At 40.8% G+C, this 15,285-nt stretch overlaps 1 protein-coding gene and 1 long non-coding RNA gene across 4 annotated transcripts; both read right to left on the reverse strand.

Moving 5' to 3' along the window:
- Positions 1-1,641: 1,641 nt before the first annotated feature.
- Positions 1,642-12,164, reverse strand: LOC137840654 (uncharacterized). Of its 2 annotated transcripts, none has more exons than XR_011087491.1 (8): positions 11,944-12,164; positions 10,508-10,525; positions 10,389-10,415; positions 8,928-8,975; positions 8,788-8,841; positions 7,006-8,726; positions 3,195-3,283; positions 1,642-2,262 (listed from the first exon to the last, which is right to left on the reverse strand). It is a non-coding gene; the product is annotated as an uncharacterized lncRNA (long non-coding RNA). The 2 variants fall into 2 exon arrangements; XR_011087492.1 differs by having other exon boundaries at positions 10,508-10,528.
- A 307-nt stretch (positions 12,165-12,471) lies between these two features.
- Positions 12,472-15,165, reverse strand: dhdds (dehydrodolichyl diphosphate synthase). Of its 2 annotated transcripts, none has more exons than XM_068652082.1 (9): positions 15,094-15,165; positions 14,738-14,806; positions 14,424-14,540; positions 14,214-14,374; positions 13,684-13,800; positions 13,501-13,602; positions 13,321-13,435; positions 13,125-13,232; positions 12,472-13,049 (listed from the first exon to the last, which is right to left on the reverse strand). In XM_068652082.1, the coding sequence occupies exons 2-9, from the start codon at positions 14,798-14,800 to the stop codon at positions 12,804-12,806; spliced, it is 1,029 nt and encodes a 342-aa protein (XP_068508183.1). In that variant the 5' UTR covers positions 14,801-14,806; positions 15,094-15,165; the 3' UTR covers positions 12,472-12,803. The 2 variants fall into 2 exon arrangements, with proteins under 2 accessions (XP_068508183.1, XP_049587077.1); XM_049731120.1 differs by having other exon boundaries at positions 14,214-14,356; positions 15,094-15,164.
- Between the last annotated feature and the right edge of the window lie 120 nt (positions 15,166-15,285).

Here is a 15,285-nt window from a genome sequence, read left to right on the forward strand (position 1 = left end):
GTTGTTTATATTATTTCTTTGCATGGGCCTTTTCCAGACCTATGTGCTTATGCAGGAATGTTTTTTTGGGTGGAGGCTAACTTGCTCAAACCAGTTGAAGAGCGGTTTGAACCAGCTCCGAGCAAACATGTGGAGAGAAGTTGCAAACTGCAGTGGACAGGAGATGTTTGACTTTGCTTGACTATGTGTATACATACTGTATATTGTAATATTCGTATGTGCATGTGTGTTAACGAACAGACGTGACCAACATGATCTGTCATGAGCGCGAAAATGACCTCAGAGGTCATCAGCTGTTCCTGCCATGCATGCCAAGTAGGCCTCGTAGAATGTATTTATCCATGAAGTTTTTTGTCAGGCCAATTCAAATCATATCAAGTGAATCGAACATTTTGTTTCAAGGCACTTACTGATAGAAACATAACTAGAGACTACTTTCTGGTTCATTGAGGACGTTAGTTGAATTTTTTAAATCTGTTTCGTATTTTTTGTGTGTAATCCATCCAGCTAACGGCAATCAAAACCATACATCGAGCTAGCTAGTTCCACCCTTGCAGGCCATGCCTTTATTGTTTCCAATAATCCACCGCATGAGAAAGTTGTTTTAACCCCGCGTGGTTGGGATGGTCACATTGTCTCCTGCGTGAGAGCATCCAGGGACAAAGCAAAATTGATTTCCTGTCTACAATCGTATGGCTAGCGCTCGGATTAGGATGGAATTCCGGAAATGCCGCGTCTCGTCTTTTTTGAATGACAATTTGCTTCATTTACAATGTTCCAATGAAAATAATCATGTGAAATGATATCAGCAACCACATGGAGGGTATAGAACCTCTGAGCTCATCCAGAAGTAGATAAGCAGCTTTTCAGTAAATCCTGATGAAACGAAGGCAACCGCGGTGCGAACGAAAACTATAAAATCAGTGTGATGTGGACACAGAACATCTCGTTCCACTTCATCATATTTAAGAAATAAAATAAAATCAAAGTTTGGTAAAAAAAAAAAGAAAAAGCTGTTTATCTATTTATTATTATTATCTATCGCATTTCAGTAGTGATCCAACAACTGTCGCTGTAGAGTATCTCGTCAACGCATGTCATAAAACGTGATAAAACCCCCTCCGCCCCCACACTCAATAAATAAAAATAAACCCCTCCCCGGCTTTATTCACGCCAATGAGCGCATCCTCATCGCTTTGTCTCTGCGCCTTGTGAACAGGCCGATTTGGGTGACGTCATCACTCAGCCAATGGCCGCCCATCAGCCAGCATCACTTATGAGGGAGGGAGGAAGGGGGCCGGGGGAGGGGGGGCACGTGTTGGCAGGCGAGGTCCCGAGGCCTGTCGCACGGCATCGTGTCGCGATGGTGAGTGAGTAGACATGCGCCGACAAGAAGGGGCTACGTGCGGAAAGGCGAATCAGCAATGGGAAAGGATTAAGAGCCAAATGGGGGTTTAAATCCCTCCCATTTGCACTTAACAACTCATTTCCTCAAATTTGATGCACGGTGCGCATCAATTAAAATGAAATCCTAAATTTTGACAGACATCGCAGTTAATTCATGGCCTTGTACTGGTTTGTTCTTTCCTTTCACTGTTCTTCTACTCATGGTTAGATATTCATAAAACAAAAAGCCAGCTGTTGAAAAAAAGGATTCACAGCTTTATTAAATCATTACAAAGAAAGTGACATTAGTCCATACATTGATTAAAAAACAACAACACTGTTTTAAAACGTCCACAGGTGCTCAGTGTGGCTTACAACATGCTGTTGATTAGAAGTTGAGTGTGACTTCACAAATAAGTAGTGACACGTGTTTTTGTTTTAAAAACAGTTTCTGCATGATTGTGCAAAATATCCTCCCAAATCTCCATGTGGAGATCCACTTGGAGAATTCAAGTACTAAATTACATATTTCTCCCCAGCCCCACGTCGCGACTTTCCCTTGCTTGCATGCATCTTTGCAACGGCCACGCGTCATCTTCCACATGCGATCAGAACAGTCCCTTGCATCCCTTACACTCTGGATGCAGAAAATAAAACAAACCAAAAAATGCAATCATATCAACACGGCTTGATTTTCCTTGACTTCTCATTTGTCCGTCTGTCTATGCTTCAGGGCGCCGGGTGGGCATGCACCTTCTCCGTCATCTGCTTGGCGCTGTAGTAGGATAAGCTGAGACCCATGATGGCCAGCATCATGGCAATCTGATTGATGGCACGGTCTTGTGGCTGCGTCTGCACCTCGCCTGCCACTTGCCTCTGCGACAGGAACAAAAAAAAAAGTATACGGCAGTGAGCACAAGAATCTCACACGGCTCTGAATCGAGGCAGAGATACTAAAAGTCAAAGTTCAAACCTTTTGATCACAAGCAATGGCACATAGCCAGCTAGGTAGCTAGCTAAAATGCTAAGCTAACAGTAGTCTACATTCTCTCAGGAAGTAGAAACTCACTCAAAAATGTCTAAGCGCGCTTAACCGTAAATTATCTCAAACAATCCGACAAAAACCTTTCATGTGTCTCAACTTCCAGAGTTCCGCCATATTTAGCAAGGAAAATGGAATAGGAGACTCCATGCTGTCATCAAATAAGACACATGTCGGTACATGTGAACCCTGCTACCCCTGTGGGGTCTTCGGATGTCAGCATTTTCACATCCTTGTCTGACGGCCAAGTGGCAAACTTTCTAAGAACATTCAGTACACATTCTGTACTCACAATGTAAAGAGTACACACACCACCTGTTACAGGAGTCCAGTTTTGGATCACCTTAAGCCTTATATAAAGATGGGAGATTTAGAATCGCATCAGCTGTTTGTGTCCGATAATTTGCACAGCTACAAAATATTGAGGTCACATATTTCCTCTATTGTTAAATGAATCAGTTCGCATTCTGGTTTACTACAAGAAAGACGACATTTGCAATTTTCCTGGTGGGGTGCTAGGCTCATACATTATGTAACAGTCACCATCTTCTTTCAGCGTCTATCAAACGTGGAGGGCCTTTGTTCTCCCAATTAGTGTAAATAAATGAACAAAACCTTGCAACAATGGTGACGAGAGGTTGTGATGACTACTGGGGTACAAAAAGAAACACGGGAAACCTTGTCACAATGGTCGACGTCGGGTCCGATTAGTGTTTAGAGATGAAATCTAACAAGTGCACATTAGGAATCTGGGAAGTGTCGCTACCTGGAGGAGACGAAAGTATCCTGGTGTCAGTCTTCCCAGCCTGATGATCATGTCTGTGGATGTGACCGGATGGGCTGGAGACTAAAGACCTGCAAAAACGGGAGAATTTTATTAGTCAACTTCTTTAAGACAGCATCAGCATAAGAAGGAAGTCTGGACGATCGGACATTCGCAAAGGAGAACCATCTGACATCCTGCCATGAGGAAGGAACAACTTTAGCCTGAAGCCTCAGCACGGAATCAGTCAGACCGTGTCGATCATCTTGCCTGGATTTTTCCGGTGTTAAAATCCCCACGGGACATGATCTGCTTGACGTCCAGACAGGAACAAAATGTACCGTGTATGACACACCAGGTTTCCTGTACCTTGTCCTGTATCCTCACATCTGTTCTGCAACTAAGCTCTGATCACACAAAAGACCATCTGCAGTTACTTCCGTTGCCGTAATACCAAAAATATTCTAAAACTGACCAGCCGTAATTGGTACAAGGTTGGATAGAAATCAGAATCTCGACATTCCGACCTCCCTAAGAGCTCTTTAGGATCATCGTAGGTTTGTTGTCTGCAGGGATCAACCCACTAGATCAGGGATGACATTATTGGACGAACACAGTGTAAGATGCGCAAGACAAACATGCTAACCTGTTTGGAGCTGGATTGCTGCCCCACACAGAAAGATGATCCTGATTTGAAGAATTTCCTCAAGAGTCTCGAGAATTACCCAACTTGACAGGATAATCAAAGATGCCCCAGGTGACTAAGGATTGTTAACTCTACAGGACAAGGACTAATTTTAGTTTTATAGGATTCCTAAAAGTTCCAGGTGAAGAAAAGGGGACTTCTTCCAGATGTCTCTGGACTCCTCAACTCAACCAGACAATTTCACTTCTGAGAAATTCTTCCAGGAGTCTTCAGAGTCCACCACTTATCCAGTGGCACCTTCCGCCCTCCAAGCCCAAGCGGAAAGAGCAACCGAGGTGCTTTTCTCTGCTCTTATATAAAGCTTCACTCTCACCCAACCAGATTTGCGAGGCCGGGCTGCGGCGCCCACGCCCACTTTTTCCAGAAACACGCACACCGAGGCTGTCCAAAAGCATTACTTTCGCTGGTTGGCCCTCCCAAAACAGCCCCCCCAAAACAAACTGTCGCATGTTATTAGCTCGTTAGCAGATAAAGATGAAGAAACGGGGAAACAATGTGTTCATGGCGGAGCATGTGCATGTCCGAGAGTGCGATTACGCAACTGTTCCCGATGCGTGCGTTTTCATCGGACGCCGGCGGATATATGACACGCACAGACCTAGGGACAAAGTGATGAAAACCAAAGACCAGATCTTACTTTAAGACTTTAGGTAAATTCCGCTTCTCTGTTCAAACACACATCCCGTTTGAATAACCCATAAAAGACAAGCGATGTTGATCATTTAGCAAAATATTTCTTGCATAAAGACAAGAAGTGCTTTCTGAAAACAAGCAGCCTGCTTGGCACAGACCAGGTAATTGAGCCTTATAGAATCCAAATATAATCGTGCTAACAAGATAATCTGGTAAATCCAGGACTAATTCGACTTCCTTTAATGGGATGAAGTTAAAGATTAGTGGTTTGTTCACACGACAAATTGACACTGTTGTTAGAGTGGAGTCAAAATTTTGTATTGCAATTGTGACTAAAAATCACATTATCAATGCAGAAAAAAAAGAAATGTGTACAATTTGAATAGTTTGTTCTAATTTGAATTGGTTTAAGTCTCCTGCCATCCAACAATCATCTGTGTGAATTAAGATTCCTCATAAACACGCCCAAGGGCACAAAGACAAAACAAACAAAAAAAGGTCAGATCCAGAGGACGCACTTTGCCACATTCCATCTTTGGTAGTCACGTTGATGACTACCTTCAAACAAACGTTGCATGCGGGTAATTCCAACTACATGTCAATACACAGATGCACTGATGTGCTCCATATTTTAAGGAACAAAAATTGGTGTTGCTGAAAGATCAATTATTCATATTCATTGTGCTGCAGTAAATTTTCCCCAAATTAAGATGTATAACAAGATTTACTTGAAATAAGTCACTATAATAATTCTGTATTGATTTACTTTTTAGAAAGGAGTGGTTCATACTCTGAGCTTCTGGCACGCAGCCCTACTGAGTCACCTGAGAAGCAGTCTTGCAATTTTCTACCTGAAGTCCACAAAGGGCCTCTCGAGTAAAAAAATGATAGGCAGAACAAATCCGTCGTAAAAAGATGTACCATGTTTGACTGACACTGTCACGCAGCTATTATGGAACAATATAACCGGTTCAGAGAGTAAATTTATTATTATTATCATGGTTGTAGGCTGTTTGCATCCATTAGCATCATCCAGAGTCAGACATTAACATACACAGGGTACATCGTGTACTCTAAACTGGACAGCCAATGAAATCCCTTCATTGTCAGTCCAAGTCCCGCCTTTTCACTCTGGCTTTTTGCGGCCTCCCCTCTCTTTCTCACACTGTAGTAGATGAGTGGTCCTGTGTGTGTGTGTTGGGGGGTGTTAGGTGGCGGTACATACAACCTGAGCGACTGACAGGTCTAATCATGAACGCTGCAGCCGGATGTCTATCATCATGGTTACGTCACAAAGCGGCCTGTTCATACTGTACACTAGTGGCATAGTGCTGCATTTGAGACAAGAAGGGGAGTGGGGAATTCCGGCTCAAGCTTTGGATGCGTGTTGAAGTAAATATGCCGAACGCTGAGGGCTATGCAAACGCATGATAAACATTCTATCCTTTTGTAAAATTATAGTAGTAGGTCTGTAAATCATTTCAATTCATCCCATAAATATCACTGACTTTAGCAAGAAACTCAAAATCAGGTTAGCTATCTAGTGAGAAGTGATAGCATTAGCATTTCTGCGTAAAATGGGCCTGCAGCAAACTGAGAATTTAATTAGTAACACTAAATTCGATGGGGACATATAAAATGGACCCATTTGTGATATCCAAGTTTGCTAGAATACATAAAAAGATATTTTTAATGATTAAGAATAAACAAAAAATAGTACGAGCTTAAAAAAATGGGATCACACTACATAAAGTACAAATTCTCAAATACAAAAAAAGCAGGAACTAGAGCCAATAAGTTTCTTTTCTTTATACATAAACAAGACATGAACTCATACAATTTTAGCAAATTGGTTCAAATTTAAGGCTTCTAAAACAGATTTTTTTTTTTTTTTTTTTTTTTAAAGTTCTACAAGAGTCACAGTGAATTATTCAAACCTGTTCCAAAAACCTCATAGACTACTACAGATGTGGTCAACGCTTGCTTACAATTGTGCAAATTGATTAATAACAAAAAACATACATTTTGGGTTGCATAAAATAACATCAAATAAAAAAAGAACTATAAAAGTACCTATAAAACTTGGTCAGAGTCGTCTAATTTTACACATAGACAATTTAAGACAGCAGCAGTTTTCCATTACTGAAGAAACACCCGAAATTATAGTTGACATAAACTTCAAAAACATTTTCAGAACAATTAAATAAAAGTACCTGACTCCGGCTTAATTACACATTTTATGACTTTTAAGAGTTTAACTTTAGTGTATTTGGCTCAAGCTCCGCTGGAACCACTTTTATGCATGTTTCCTAGCAAACAAACGCACATTCTTGACATTTTTCATGCAACAAAAACATGCAGTTTGCACAAATTGATTGATTCAAGTTATAATGGAAACAATCTATTGAAGATATTGACCGTGAGTGGCCCTCACCTTTGTCTGCATTATTTAATTAACCGAATATTTTTTCTTACCAGAGATTATTCTTGGCTGTCACTTTTATTGGGATGCAGGAAGGACAGGCGTGGGGTTTGAACCTTAGGGAAGCGGTATAGCGAGAGGGTATTGAGTTTTCTGGGCCGGGTGGATGTGTTCTATATGCTGAATAGGGGAGGTGAGACTCCAAACACCAGGAGTCGCCATACATTTGCAGTAAGTACACCCCTCTTGTCTGAGAAGATGAGCTCGTCCACTACTCCCCCGCCCCCTCACGTACATGTGTGTTGTATGTACTGGAACATTTTGTCTCCTTCCATAGGCTGCGATGCAAACCCAAGGTGTTATTATTTGCAACATTCACATGGAATATTGTACATAGTGACCCATAAACAACATTGTGAAAGTGACCCAATAAAAGTGGAGACAAACAGGTGAAGATCGTTGAATGAGAAAAAAAATCTAATGTAGTTGACTAGGCACGCACTGCTGTCATCCAAACGTGTTTGTTCCACATTAAAAAAAATAAAGATTAATCCAATCATCTGTAAACAATTTATTTTTTAAGGCAATATTGCAGGACGATGAGTGTATTTGGGAACATAGTTTAAAGAATATTTAGAATTTTAACCATTATTATAGGTAATGTTTACACTTCTAAGGATGTATCCTTGATTTGCAAATGACAAACTGTGTATTAACTGCTACACCGCCACATCTTCTATACATACACGTGTACTTTGTGCTTATCGCCACGAGTGCGGTATAGTACACAAAAAGGGTAAAAGTCTTTAGTGTTGGCAACGTAATTGTTTTCACAATAGTATGTGTCATATTTGACCCAATTCCCCCAATCTGTGATAATTGAGAGCTCCATCCAGTGGCCAAAACGAGAACAACACGTGTCTCATCAAAAGTGGTAAGACACCTTTCTCTGTTGGCGCAAAGGAGAATTGAAATACAAAGTGGATTAAGAGCTTTTTAAAAATGTTTTATTTCAGCAACATTTAGATTAGCCATCGGAGTCATCAACATAGCTTATGGCAGTGCTTCTCAAATAGTAGGGCGTGCTCCCGTGGAAGGCGCGTTGCGATGGTGGGGGCGTGTGTGACCCCAGGAAATATGTTAATTAAGATACAATATGCAGAGGTGTACTTATTTCAATAGACAGAAGATTCATATTTATAGTAACTGAAGGGAGTTGGGGGGTATTTTCTTCTTCCTAGTGGGGCATAACAGAAAATAATTGAGAAGCACTGGCTCATGAGGAAGTTTCTTCATTGGGTGTTTTCAATTCAAATGATACACATCTCCTGAGGAGGACGACAGATCTTTTTAACAATACTGTATACAGTGTTTCAAAAACTCTTGTTAAGTTGTGACTATTTTTTTCTTTTAATAGCTGCCTCATGTTTGAAAAAATGTAATCTAATATTCAGCAGTTAAAAAAATAAAAACAAAAGACTGAAAGGAGACAAAGCGCGACGGATAGCTATGAGGTACGAACAATGGGTGGAGGGTGTAAGAAATTCCAAAATAGATATGAGTAAGCTTCGTGTGAACACCATGTGTTACATCAAGTGCATGGCAAACCTAATAACGGACATTTGTAATATAAAACTTGGTAAAAAATACTTATTTCAAACTGTACAATCACCAAGTACACAGGAAAGGGGGGAGGGGGACAAGGGTGAGAAGTAGGTATAGCGAGTACGTCGACGTCAACTCATTTGGATTCTGCGGCGTCGGCCTTGGGTTCCTGTGGGTCACAATTTATTCAAGATTTTATATTCACGATAGATTGAGTTAGTAATCAATACCTCAGCCTTGGCGCTGCCGTTCTCTGCCTTGGTCTTTTTTGCTTTGGATCCCTTCTACAACACAACAATTTGTCATTAGTAACTCACAGTAAAGCATTTTAAATATTGAAAAAGGCAGGAAAAAGTGGTGGGATCGATACCTTGGTGGTAGCTTTCTTCTTGACTTCCACTGGAGCGGGTTTGGGTTTCTGCTGGATGACAATAATAATTTGCACAAGTTGTTTTAGGAGTCAGGCAAATACCATTCTTATGTATGTAAGTTTTTATTCACGGATCTTAAAAATCAAGCCTAGAGGTAAAACAAGTCATCCTAATAATGCAAAGCTTGAATATATATATGTATATATATATATATATACACGCTTCCTTGACATCACTAATATATCTATATATCTATATATTAGTGATCTATCTATCTATCTATCTATCTATCTATCTATCTATCTATCTATCTATCTATCTATCTATCTATCTATCTATCTATCTATATATAGATAGATATATTAATGATGTCAAGGAAGCGCGCCAAACCTCTGTTAAAGGAAGCGCATTGTCAACGGGATGGATCTGCCAAAACAATATCTGCTCTTTTGCGGTTCATCCTCGAAGTTATCAAGAATTATGGAGCAGCCCCAAGTCAGATACTGGGACAATCAAAAGACCTATTACCCAAACCTCTTCCGGCTTGCATTGCAATTTCTCTGCACTCCAGCCTCATCTGTGCCGTGTGAGCGGGTGTTTTCAACGGCTGGAGAAATTGCGTCCAAAAAGCGCAACAAGCTCAATTTCAAAACATTGGAAAAACTTATTGTTTTAAATAAAAATTTGTAAAAAAACCAAAAACAAATCCCAGTGCACAAGCATCCTCTTTCACGACACGTTCACTTAGATTTTCATGTTATGATACATGTTCACATTATTGATTGACTGTAACTAAAAACTAAAATATATTTTAAATTTAAATAAATAAGTGAAATAATACAATATAATTACTTAAATAAATTAATGTATATACTAGGTCATCAAATCAGTGACAGTTGAGTCTGTCAACTCGGTTGCTTGTAGTATATTTAAGGTCCAGCAGGTGTCAGCACTCAATGACACAGTATCGACACAGTATCAATACAGTTAAGCAATGTGTCGAAACGCTTCACGACGCCTCATCGACCATCACTTATATATATATATATATATAAGTGATGGTCGATGAGTGTGTGTGTGTGTGTGTGTATAATGTATATACACATACACACACACACACACGGGAGCACATTGCTAAGCTGCAACCAGCAGGGGGCGCAGTTGATCAGGTGTTAAGTTCCATATCAGCTGTTGGCATGTAAACAGAAGCTCAGAACATTCAGGGCAAGATCCCTCTGTTAAAACAGCGAGCCGAATTACTCAATACAAATTTACTGTCAGTTTGTAACGAAAACTGATTCCATTATCTTAGTATTATTATCATTGTTGAATCTTGGGGCTTAGTATATATAGTATGAATAAATGCCTGTATGGCTATAAGACAGAAAACACAAAGAACAATCAAAATAAAACAGGAGGAAATCATTCAAATGTCTGTTGTTCGAGTGACTGCAACCCACCAATAACAGGCGTGGGGAACACCGTCTCTGTGGAGTGAAAGAATGCAAAAATTTAACCTTAATGTAGCGATTCTCATTTAGAAAATGATGCCTTTATATTAAATAAAAACGTAACAAACCTCAATGGTCCCACTTGACTGCTGGGTGGGAGGGGTAAACAAGAAACGTATTCATTAAATATCATAATTAACATATAATTGCTACAGTTCAAACAGTTTATTAGCCTAATAGCCAGGTGTAGTGCTTTCTCCAAGGACGACATAATTCACTTCATCATATGTGTGTTCTGTTATAACGTTCTGATTAAATTTATAGTCGCAGTCACTTTAAGAGTTCCGGTGACGTTAACCGTTGCCGGCTTTTTCTGTCATGCGCATAGGATGTTATTTTGTCAGTTAATAAACACGGCTCACAGAGTCTGAATGTGAGAAGTTTTCGGCTCCTTTTCTACGCCTTTAAAGCAACTTCCACACAGTGTTATTTTAACTGTATTGTCACAATTTCTATTAAAATTAGGTTCACACTATAATGGTTGTATCTATTCAAATCGACAAACTGAATTTATTTAATTTGTGTTTTCCTGAAAATGTTAAAGAACGGTGATGCTATTGACCTTCCCGCTCATATTTGAATTCAAATCAAGAGGGGGCGGGACCAGTTGCTATGACAACGCGTTGGCGCCATGACAGTTCCCTTTGTTTCCCCCCCGCCCCCTGCATGTAGGCGCAAGTAGAAGAGCGAACCGCGGAGAGAAACTGTCGAAATTACTGCCGTTCAAACGAGAAAACTATTGAATTTTTGCACAATTATCACATCGCAGGGTTGCAAACTAATTCGAATCAAAGCAACGAGAAAAGAGGCAGTTTTAAAACCAAGTACCCCACCCAAAACTCCCGGAAGTGACTCGATTCGTATCAAACTGCCCAATGGCTGCTCCTGAGGCTCGGCATAAAAAACAATACGTCATTCGAATACAAAACACATATCAACATGTGGGTTTTGATGCAATTGTGTAATTTTTCTCGCTTTAAAAAAATACAACGCTGAACAAAAACAAACTAGGAGCGCATGGGGTGGGGGGGTGAAAAAAAAGACGTCACATCGCCTCCCCTCCCCCACCACGATCTCCGCGCTCAAAACATACATTTTGATGGACAGTTAACTGTCAGGCTTACGTAAACGTCAACACATTGCATATATTTGCGTGCAATTTGGCGCACAAATTACACTAAAAGTTGTCATTTTTTAAGCGAATGGTAAAAAAAAAAAAAACATAACAAAAATGTAAATACAACACAAATGGGGTTATTATTCACATGCAAATTGTTAAAATATTTTTTTGCCTGTTTTTTATCGACGCTAATCCGACGTTTATTTGCAGCAGGCTGCAGGTTTGCGCAGTATGCGCGCCACGGCTGGCTGTCATGGCGATGACGTTTCCACAAACGAAAGCGGACAACCTCACATAACCTTCACTCTATAATAAAATAAGCAAAAACGGAAAACGACATAAACCTTTCTGCGGGCGAGTAAAAAAAAAAAAAAAAAATCCTACCTTTGCTTTTGCCATGTCGTCGCAGACAAAAATTGCAAAAAAAAAAACGTGTGAAACTGTTTTTTTCCTTCTCACAAAGGGGTTTATGTGCTGTGCAGACAGGGGAGCTGCTTGAAATGGCGTATGTATATGGCAAAGCAATGTTTTTCTAGTTTATACCATGAAATATAAGAGCCAAACCAGTTTTAACCAGTTAGACATAGCACCGGCTGTCATTGGATGTCGATGTGTCACATGGCTACGGGCGCCCTCCCTTTTTGTGTCAAAAGCAAAACATGGTAGGGGGAGGATCTTCGAGGATCTCGTTGGACGTGCCGACCAGCTCCTCAAGGGGTCGTGCTAGTGTCACAGTAATGCAACGTTTAGTGTATTTGCAGCTGGAAAATATAAATCGAATAAATTAAATAAAAGCAGTAAATATCCGAATATAAATACAAATATTAAGATCAACTGAGGAGTTCATCAAATTTCACCATACAACATTAAAACCAAATCCTGCCTGAAACGATAAGAACCAAAGCCTATAGCTTGACAATCAATAATCATTTTAATCTTTCTTGATAAAACTGGTCAAAATTTAGTTATGTCACCGACATCACATCACTGACACCATTGATCAACTGAATTACAACAGCACAGCGCTCACTCCACAAACCACAGCATGCATTCAACGATGATTAACATCTTCAACTACATTTTGACCAGACGCGTATTAGCTGTTTATTTTTTTCCCATTTGAATCTACATTTATAAATATGCCAGTAACTCTATAGCCCCATAGGGGTTGATGTCGCCCCCTTCTGGACACTGAGCAGAAGAAGCCCTTGTAAGAAGAGGTGGAAGTGCACAACGAGGCACTCTTACGCTGCCACACCGCTACACAAGTCAGTAAAGAAAGAGTCCCGCTTGTGCGCGAGCGCCTCCAGGAAGTGACGAACTCGCTCTTGGCGTTGAGCAGCGTAGTGTGACAACATCTCCTGCCTGCGGAGGGCGTCGGCGGGTTTGCCGTTGCCATGGCGCTGCAGGTACTCGGTGGAGCAGGCTGAGGCGCGGTCCGCCTCCAGCTGCTGCAACGCCTCGTGCGCTCGGTGGATGTCTCGTGCGCTCTGGAATGTGAACATTTTAGGTACAGTATTGTGGAACAGACACGATTGTGAAGAAAAAGAAAACCGAAGCATCACCTGAATTGATTTGTGGTTGACTTGATACTGGAGAATTGCTTCACATAAATTCCAGAAGGAATACTCGGGCCACAGCACCGACTGGAACACTAAACATGTGTGGGATGTCTGAGTAGGAAGAGGGAAGGGGGATAACAAAAAAACAAATCAATACTCCAGATAATAAAAATGAATGAAAAGTCTTTGTCATCCTCACCTGCCAGAGTAAGAAGTCACTGAGGCGCACTTCGCCCGAGGTTCTGATGAGCAGGTCGGGATTAGGAGAATTGTTGCTGTACAGACATTCGCTCAGCAGAGCCTCGGACACGTCACTAACATACACAAGCGCGTTCAATTGAGTCACGTAAAAGTTGACATTTCAAAGCGCGCACATTACCTGGCTTGAATCAGTCCTTGCTCCACACCCCAAGCCATCTCTCTCACCGCGTTGGTCATTTCATATCGTGACGTGTAGGCGAAACACACATTCAAGAAGCACCTGTGGAAAAATAAGTATTTCAAAACCTTTTTTTCAAAAAAAAAAAAAAAAAAGACTTAATGAAGGGAGACGACAGCGTACTTGTTGTGAGCTCGTGTGGCGAGCACGGCTTTGGCGATGAGTTGCTGGAGATCCAACGGCAGCAGATTCAAGTCGCCAAGCACCCGGATGCAAACTCCATGCTTCTCCAGATTCTCCCTGTGGTTGAAAGAACATTAAAATACACAGCGTCTCATTCATAAAACACAAACAGCACCCACTGATTCATTGGAAAAAAACAACAACATCACATGCTGCATGCTCATCTTAATTTCCTCATTTCAAAGCCAGAGGGGATGGCTTAGTTTAGACCAAACTTCTAGCTCAATGCTAACATATGTTGCAAAACACCATAAACAGGCTAATGGAAATTAGTACAGATTTTCCTGTAATTATAAACCTTCAAAGAACAGACCCTTCAATACAAATGGAGCATCAACACAGACTGCCGGTATGTGTGGGGACCATTTTGTAGTGATGGAAAAATGAAGCTTCAAATTTGCTTAATAAACCAGTTGTATCTTTTTTGACTATTCAAATATAAATATTCTGCTGGTACAGAGGTAACTCACCGTTCATCCAAAAGTCTTTCAAATTTCTGTTTGGCCAGTTCCATCAGGCCGTCTACTTCGTCCTTAGTGCGCTTGAAGTTTTCGATGCTGAAGGCGTACACGGTCACTTCCTGTATGTTCAGATGCTTACACCAGCGAAGTGTCTGGAAGACAAGTGAGGACTGTTCACATGACAACAATTCTTCACTCACATATGTCAGCATTGCTCACCTCTGCCAACTTGTTGAAGCCCTGCATGTGTCCTTCCTGGCGCTCCATGTTCTTCCTGCGTGCAAAGCGACGGTTGCCGTCCATGATGAAGGCCACGTGTTTGGGCATGGGGCCCGCCTTGGAGCGGAAAGAGCACTTGTTACAAAATCATATTTTTGCAAAATTCTCAAATAATATATAAAAACAAGCTTTGCACCAAAAGTTTCGATTTATTTGCCTTTGCAACAAATACTTTACATCACAATGGATATTTTAAATGCATTCTGCATCAATAGCGCAATCCAAGAAGAGGATTTTTTTTCCTCCATGCATACCTTGAGGATATTGGCTGAAATTTTCTCGAGCAGGTTTAATTCGCCCTCCTTTATCCACGACATGTTCGGCTGCGAGGGATTTTGGGGGGGGGGGGGGGGAAAGAAGGGAAAATGCCCATAAACATATAGAAATTAGTAAATCTCTTTCTAATGGTAATGCTGCAATGTTTCACGAAACATGCGCTCAATCGCGGCTAATTGCTTGAACAACGGCAACACAAACGCGCTGACACAATGTCGTCAAAAATGCTTCTTTCGCTGTAGACATCTACATTCACCCAAACTAGAGACGATATAGCAACTGTAATTACAAATTGACGAGATTTCCCCAAAATTTTGCCAGGCTTCCAACTCACCGTTTTTTTACGATGACGACCGCTTCCGTATTGGACAATGTGACGTCACCCAACTTCCTGTCACGTTGGAGGATCGTTTTTATCGATATTGTGGGGGGAAATAATAATAAATCGCATAAAATTGACAGTTTACGCTACAATACAAACTGACTTGAAAAATTATAAGGAAAAAAACCGCGTCAATAATTACTT

Source organism: Syngnathus scovelli, chromosome 9, assembly GCF_024217435.2.
Source record: "Syngnathus scovelli strain Florida chromosome 9, RoL_Ssco_1.2, whole genome shotgun sequence".
NCBI classification, from domain to species: domain Eukaryota; kingdom Metazoa; phylum Chordata; class Actinopteri; order Syngnathiformes; family Syngnathidae; genus Syngnathus; species Syngnathus scovelli.

Bases quoted from the DNA above. Each gene is read 5' to 3' on its own strand.
- dhdds (XM_068652082.1), bottom strand. From the start codon at position 14,800: ATGTCGTGGATAAAGGAGGGCGAATTAAACCTGCTCGAGAAAATTTCA. The intron at 13,603-13,683 runs GTACGCTGTCGT...ATTTTTCCACAG, and splicing joins GCCACACGAGCTCACAACAA to GTGCTTCTTGAATGTGTGTT. The intron at 13,233-13,320 runs GTGAGGATGACA...CTTCCTACTCAG, and splicing joins GTGACTTCTTACTCTGGCAG to ACATCCCACACATGTTTAGT.